Source organism: Oncorhynchus masou, chromosome 31 (genome assembly GCF_036934945.1).
Source record: "Oncorhynchus masou masou isolate Uvic2021 chromosome 31, UVic_Omas_1.1, whole genome shotgun sequence".
In the NCBI taxonomy this organism is placed as follows: domain Eukaryota; kingdom Metazoa; phylum Chordata; class Actinopteri; order Salmoniformes; family Salmonidae; genus Oncorhynchus; species Oncorhynchus masou.
This window is the reverse complement of record NC_088242.1, coordinates 30,437,684-30,444,962: the sequence shown is the minus strand read 5'-3', so window position 1 is coordinate 30,444,962 and position 7,279 is coordinate 30,437,684. Positions and strand designations below refer to the sequence as shown.

Below are 7,279 nucleotides of genomic sequence, written 5' to 3'. Positions count from 1 at the left end.
AGAACAGCATAAACTGGCTCTAACCAGAATTGAACGAGTGGGAGGCCCCGGTGCACAACATAGCAAGAGGACAAGTACATTAGTGTCTAGTTTGAGAAACAGACACCTCACAAGTCCTTAACTGGCAGCTTCATTAAATACTACCCGCAAAACACCAGTCTCAATGTCAACAGTGAAGAGGCGACTCCGGGATGCTGGCCTTCTAGGCAGAGTTCCTCTGTGCAGTGTCTGTGTTCTTTTGCCCATCTTAATCTTTTCTTCTTATTGGCCAGTCTGAGATATGGATTTTTCTTTGCAGCTCTGCCTAGAAGGCCAGCATCCCGGAGTCGCCTCTTCACTGTTGACGTTGAGACTGGTGTTTTGCAGGTACTATTTAATGAAATTGCCAGTTGAGGACTTGTGAGACCGTCTGTTTCTCAAACTAGACACTAATGTACTTGTCATCTTGCTCAGTTGTGCACCAGGGCCTCCCACTCTTTCTATTCTGGTTAGAGCCCTGTTCTGTGAAGGGAGTAGTACACAGCGTTATACGAGATCTTCAGTTTCTTGGCAATTTCTCACATGGAATAGCCTTCATTTCTCATTACAAGAATAGATGACGAGTTTCAGAAGAAAGGTATTTGTTTCTGTTCATTTTGAGCCTGTAATCGAACCCACAAATGCTGATGCTCCAGATACTCAACAAGTCTAAAGGGCCGTTTTACTGCTTCTTTAATTAGAACAACAGTTTTCAGCTGTGCTAACATAATTGTAAAATGGTTTTCTAATGATCAATTAGCCTTTTAAAATTATAAACTTGGATTAGCTAACACAACGTGCCATTGGAACACAGGAGTGATGGTTGCTGATAATGGGCCTCTGTACGCCCATGTAGATATTCCATAAAAAAATTGCTGTTTCCAGCTACACTAGTCATTTACAACATTAACAATGTCTACACTGTATTTCTGATCAATTTGATATTTTAAAAATGGACAATGTTTTTTTGCTTTTCTTTCAAAAACAAGGACATTTCTAAGTGACCCCAAACTTTTGAACGGTAGCGTATCATCATTTTTGGGATGATAAAATATTTTCAGTGTAAACTTAAACGACTAAAACCAGATATAATATGTAGTATGTAGAAAAGATAATGGAGCAATATTTTTTTTTACTTAGATCATCTTTGAGGACTAACAATCACCAAAATAAAACTAGAACATAAAATTCCCAAAATGTCATGGCTTTGATTTTGTTATAGTTATCTGAGTCACTCAGATCGCATAAGAACATGGCATGAGCCATAGGAAATTATCTTTAAAACTGTAAAATGTTCTCTCCGCCCCATGGCAAAATTGCAGGAAATTTGCTTAAAAACCGCTAAATGTTGCCTCTGCGGCCAAGAGGAGGGCCTCTAAATCCACACCATTGGCCACGCCAACTAGCCCCCCACGTTTACTTAGCCACCGCTGCTGCTGAAAAGAAATCCTGGGGGGAACCCTGTCTGGTATTGGGGCAAAAGAAAGGAGAAACATGCTGAAGTGTGATAACCCCTATGTGATACAGTGAGCGACAATATCATACAAACAGTGACCGTGGGAGAGCGTACCTCCCATCCCTAAGCAGGAACTACAGTAAATCATGCCCCAGGCCTTCAATAACGTTCCACAATATTATAAATACTTCTCAGTTTGTTTGCCTTTCTTTTAAAAGTAAAAAAGAAAAATGTTTTGGGATCTTTCTTTTCTAAAAAAATAAAAAAATGATACCATAATACAATTTAAACAAGGATCCCCCCCCCCAAAAAAGATTGGATTATCGCAGTGATAAACCACCCAGCATGTGTAGCAGTTTGGTTGAGGTTAGTGCTACCTGCTAGGAGCCAGTGCTTTCGGGCTGAGGTGGGTTGAGTGCTCCTGGGTTTAGGTCAATGGGCACTGAGCAGGAGTGCGATTATGAGCTTGAGGTAGAAGTTCCCCTCAACCACAGATCTAGGATCATATTACCCTTTCTCCAATCCTAACAAACAAGAGGGATGAGAAACGATCTGACTCAGTGTCAGCAGTTAGAACCAACTTCGAGGGCTGATTGGTTCCCAGCATGTATTGCCACGCCCCTCTGTTCATTGTCTGAGCCAATCAGAAGGGAGAGTTCATCCCTAGTTTGGTCTCAAACTGTAGCTTCTGTCTCTTCTGGTAGCGAACCCTCACCCTGCAGACAGAAGGAATGGGCCGATCAACACATAAGAACAGTTTTTCGCCCCACGTGACTATCCCTTCCCTAATCCTCTTCTCTCAACCATTCGGTCATCCGCAATCTTCTACCTTTCTCTCCCTCCTATCATACCACTCCTACTCTACTTGCATAGTTAAATAAAGTCTGAATAAAAACAGACTCATCCTTTCCCCTTCCTACTTCTCTCCTCCCCTCACCCTCCTCCATCTTACCGTATCTCGTGTAGTTTGACAGCCTCATTGAACAGCACCACCACCAGGGAGGACAGGGAGACAAGTAGCCAGGCCAGCATGGGGATGTCCTTCAGGTCAAAGGTCAAATGTGCCAACCGGTCCTGCCACAGCTGGTAGTCCACCGTGGCCTGCACCAACTGACCCAGCAGACTGGAGGTGGGGAGGAAGGGCGGGGAAGACCGAAAGAGTGAGAAAAGAGTATCAGTTGATGCCAAAAAAAGCTGAAACTTCTCTATTGCAGCTGCCTTTTAATACTTGTCAGAAACAGTTAGGCTACACGCGCACACACACACACACTTACACAACGGGGACAGTGAGGCACCACCAGGTGTTGCTGAAGGGGTTCTTCTTCCACAGCGGCTGAGAGCGATGGACATAGCTCAGAGAGATGACCACTGGGAAAGGAGGGCGAGAGAAATGGAAAGAAAATAAAACGTAAAGATGCATACATGAACCTTGGCTCTCTATATAGGGCCCTGGTCAAAAGTAGTGCACTATATAGGAAATAAAGTGCTATTTGGGATACAACCGGACTTGATAGATGCAGGTGTGAGAGTGACACAGAAAGCTCCTCCTGCCTCGCGGGTGGAGCAGTGGTCTAAGGCTGTGCCACCAGAGACTGTGTTCGAGCCCAGGCTCTGTCGCAGCCAGCCGTGACGTCCATGGGGCGACGCACAATTGGCCTAGCGTCGTCCGGGTTAGGGAGGGTTTGGCCGGTAGGGATTTCCTGGTCTCATCGCGCACTAGCGACTCCTGTGGCGGGCCGGGCGCAGTACATGCTAACCAGGTCGCCAGGTGCACGGTGTTTCCTGCGACACATTGGTGCGGTTGGCTTCCGGGTTGGATGCACGCTGTGTTAAGAAGCAGTGCGGCTTGGTTGGGTTGTGTTTCAGGGGACGCATGGCTTTCGACCTTCGTCTCTCCCGAGCCCGTACGGGAGTTGTCGTGGTGAGACAAGATAGTAACTACTAACAATTGAATACCCCCCTACCCCCCAAAAAAGAAAGCTCCTCCTACCTGTGTGCAGGGCCAGGAACCCAGCCATGACTTTCTGAGTGAGCAGCAGGCCGTTGGACAGCTCCCTGAACCAATGGGGAGCGTCCCGAGCCGAACTGACCCTGAGGATATCACTACAGCTGATGGTGGTGTTCTCTGCCATGGTCAGGTTGTTGGCCCTCAGGCAGACCTCGTGCAGCGTGAAGCCAAAGCCCAGGAGGTAGGCACACACAGTCAGGCCAAATCTCAAAAGGAAACAACCCAGGAAGTAGTTCTGCGTCTGCAGGAAGTAGATATACACAAATCTAAATGTTAAAAGGAATGCCATGGTACACATGTCATGATTAAGATAGATAACACACATCTGATTCAGGACTAGAAGAGGTGAAGGGAGCATATTTAGAGTTGGCCAATCATGAAAATTAATATAAACTTAGCATAGTCTAAAGCAGGGCTCTCCGACCCTGTTCCTGGAGAGCTTCCCTCCTGTAGGTTTTCACTCCGACCCTGCTCCTGGAGAGCTCCCCTCCAATCCTGTTCCTGGAGAGCTTCCCTCCTGTAGGTTTTCACTCTGACCCTGTTCCTGGAGAGCTTCCCTCCAATCCTGTTCCTGGAGAGCTTCCCTCCTGTAGGTTTTCACTCTGACCCTGTTCCTGGAGAGCTCCCCTCCTGTAGGTTTTTGCTCCAACCCCAGTTGTAACTAAACTGATTCAGTTTATCAACCAGCTAATTATTAGAATCAGGTGTGCTAGATTAGGGTCGGAGTGAAAACCTATAGGACGGTAACTCTCCTGGAACAGGGTCAGAGTGAAAACCTACAGGACGGTAACTCTCCAGGAACAGGGTCAGAGTGAAAACCTACAGGACGGTAACTCTCCAGGAACAGGGTCAGAGTGAAAACCTACAGGACGGTAACTCTCCAGGAACAGGGTCAGAGTGAAAACCTACAGGACGGTAACTCTCCAGGAACAGGGTCAGAGTGAAAACCTACAGGACGGTAACTCTCCAGGAACAGGGTCAGAGTGAAAACCTACAGGACGGTAACTCTCCAGGAACAGGGTCAGAGTGAAAACCTACAGGACGGTAGCTCTCCAGGAACAGGGTCAGAGTGAAAACCTACAGGACGGTAGCTCTCCAGGAACAGGGTCAGAGTGAAAACCTACTGGACGGTAACTCTCCAGGAACAGGGTCAGAGTGAAAACCTACAAGACAGGAGCTCTCCAGGAACAGGGTCAGAGTGAAAACCTACAGGACGGTAGCTCTCCAGGAACAGGGTCAGAGTGAAAACCTACAGGACGGTAACTCTCCAGGAACAGGGTCAGAGTGAAAACCTACAAGACAGGAGCTCTCCAGGAACAGGGTCAGAGTGAAAACCTACAGGACAGTAGCTCTCCAGGAACAGGGTCAGAGTGAAAACCTACAGGACAGTAGCTCTCCAGGAACAGGGTCAGAGTGAAAACCTACAGGACGGTAGCTCTCCAGGAACAGGGTCAGAGTGAAAACCTACAGGACGGTAGCTCTCCAGGAACAGGGTCAGAGTGAAAACCTACAGGACGGTAACTCTCCAGGAACAGGGTCGGCGTGAAAACCTACAGGACGGTAACTCTCCAGGAACTGGTCTAGTGTACAGTAATACGTCTAAAACCGGGCCGGTGTGGGTAAACTACAATACGTACCTTTCTGGGGATGGCATCTTGGTTCTTCCCCGTGGCCACGTTCATCACAGAACTTTCTGGTGGCTTTCCTAAGAACGACACACTGCCAACACAACACACATAGTTATCATGTGTAATGCTGTTCTACTATATAACATTTGAGTTTGAAACCCATGTGGTTTAGTAGCAGTGATACCTGAGCAGTGGACAGCTGAAGCAGGACAGCCAGAGGATATCAGTGATGTTCATGGGAGGAGGGAGCTGGGCGAGGCAGGCCAGAAACTACACAACGGCAGGGAAACAAACAATACTTTCAGAAAATATTCAGCTAAAACTGTTGCATCCTAAGCGCTTTTATTATAGAACAAAATAAATAGGCTGATATGAGAAACTGGGGTGACAAAAAGAGCATTAGTATTTCAAGAATGCGAGGGCTCAGGACAGTCATGTTCTCGCTCTCACCTGGATGAGGACCAGGGTCAGTTGACACTGCAATAGGAACAGGAAGCTCTTGCGGATGCCGTACGTAGTGTGACGCGCCTTGAAGGGAATCATACACGGAAAATAAATATATTGTATCTCTGTGTGCGTGCACGTGTATGTGTCTCACCTGTTCTATGAGTTTGACCATGCTGACCGACTCCCCCTGGTGGAAGGTGACAGAACAGGCCAGGGTGTTGAGTTGACCAGAGAGACTGAGGGGAGAGAGACCCTCCACCTCCCCGTTCAAGCCTGCTCCTGTCGCGTAGCCGAACGTCTCCCACGAACACCGCGACGGGTACAGGGGGTCCAGGGCGATGCTGGGGGAAGGACAGGAGGTTGTGTTGTTATTCATCTTTGTTTAAGAGGAATGGTATTGTCACTTCATAATTTCATTAAGGCCTGAAGCAGTTGTGTTATCAGGTTGTAAGTGAATGTATGGACGCACATCTTAGACTATTTATAAATTAACTAGGCAAAAGCTGCCGTGTTCGTGACATGGGTTTGTTTCACGTGTACCTGAGGTCGCTCTGTAGGAAGAGGCAGCTGTTGCGGAAGTTGGCAGAGCTCCCCAGGCAGCACGTTACCTCTCGGTTCTCCTGCATGATCTTTATCATCTCACACATAGCTACAAACACAAAAAAAAAGATTCAGAACAATCTCACACACGTACAATGAGCAAAAATATGGATCTAACAATTTCTAAGATTTTACTGAGTTACAGTTCAAATACGGGAATCAGTCAACTAAAATAAATTCATTAGGCCCTGATCTATGGATTTCACATTACTGGGAATACAGAAGGTAGGGACGTGGATCAGAAAACTAGTCAGAATTTCGTTTGACCGCCATTTGCCTCATCCTTCGCATTGAGTAGATCAGGCTGTTGATTGTGGCCTGTTGAATTTATCCCACTCCTCTTCAAGGGCTGTGCCAAGTTTCTGGATATTGGCGGGAACTGGAACACGGTCGTACACGTCAATCCAGAGTATCCCAAACATGCTCAATGGGTGACATGTCTGGTGAGCATGCAGGCTATGGAAGAACTGGGACATTTTCAGCTTCCTGGAGTTATGTTCAGATCCTTGTGACATGGTTGTGTATTATCATGCTGAAACATGAGGTGATGGTGGTGGATGAATGGCTCGACAACGGGCCTCAGGATCTCATCATGGTATCTCTGTGCATTCAAATTGCCATCAGTAAAATGCAATTGTGTTCGCCTGCCCATAACATAACCCCACCATGGGGCACTCTGTTCACAACGTTGACATCAGCAATCTGCTCGCCCACAAGTTGTCATAAACGTGGTCTGCGGTTGTGAGGCCGGTTGGACGTATTGCCAAAGTCTCTAAAACAATGTTGAGGCGGCTTATGGTAGATAAAATTCTCAGGCAACAGCTCTGGTGGACATTACTGCAGTCAGCATGCCAATTGCATACTCCCTCAAAACATGAGACATCTGTGGCATTGTGTGACAAAGCTGCATATTTTAGAGTGACCTTTTATTGTCCCCAGCACAAGGTGCACCCGTGTAATGATCATGCAGTTTAATCAGCTTCTTGATATGTCACACCTGTCAGGTGGATGGATTACCTTGGCAAAGGAGACATGCTCACTCAGAGATGTAAACACATTTGTGCAAAAAAAATTCAGAGAAATAGGCTTTTGTGCTTATGGAACATTTTGGGGATCTTTTAT

The 7,279-nt window shown here is 46.8% G+C and overlaps 1 protein-coding gene across 6 annotated transcripts in view; it reads right to left on the bottom strand.

The window, feature by feature from the left end:
• Positions 1–855: 855 nt before the first annotated feature.
• Positions 856–7,279, bottom strand: part of LOC135523789 (transmembrane protein 94-like) — a 32,628-nt gene continuing 26,204 nt past the window's right edge. For 4 of the 6 annotated variants that reach the window (XM_064950695.1, XM_064950694.1, XM_064950693.1 and 1 more), the window contains 9 exons: positions 6,098–6,206; positions 5,709–5,898; positions 5,561–5,638; positions 5,295–5,380; positions 5,120–5,201; positions 3,465–3,723; positions 2,749–2,842; positions 2,427–2,597; positions 858–2,190 (listed from right to left, as the gene is read on the bottom strand). In XM_064950695.1, coding sequence (XP_064806767.1) covers positions 2,118–2,190; positions 2,427–2,597; positions 2,749–2,842; positions 3,465–3,723; positions 5,120–5,201; positions 5,295–5,380; positions 5,561–5,638; positions 5,709–5,898; positions 6,098–6,206 — 1,142 coding nt within the window. In that variant the 3' untranslated portion in view covers positions 858–2,117. Of the gene's footprint in view, positions 2,191–2,426; positions 2,598–2,748; positions 3,724–5,119; positions 5,202–5,294; positions 5,381–5,560; positions 5,639–5,708; positions 5,899–6,097; positions 6,207–7,279 lie in introns of those variants that run through there. The other 2 variants (XM_064950698.1, XM_064950697.1) reach the window with 2 other exon arrangements.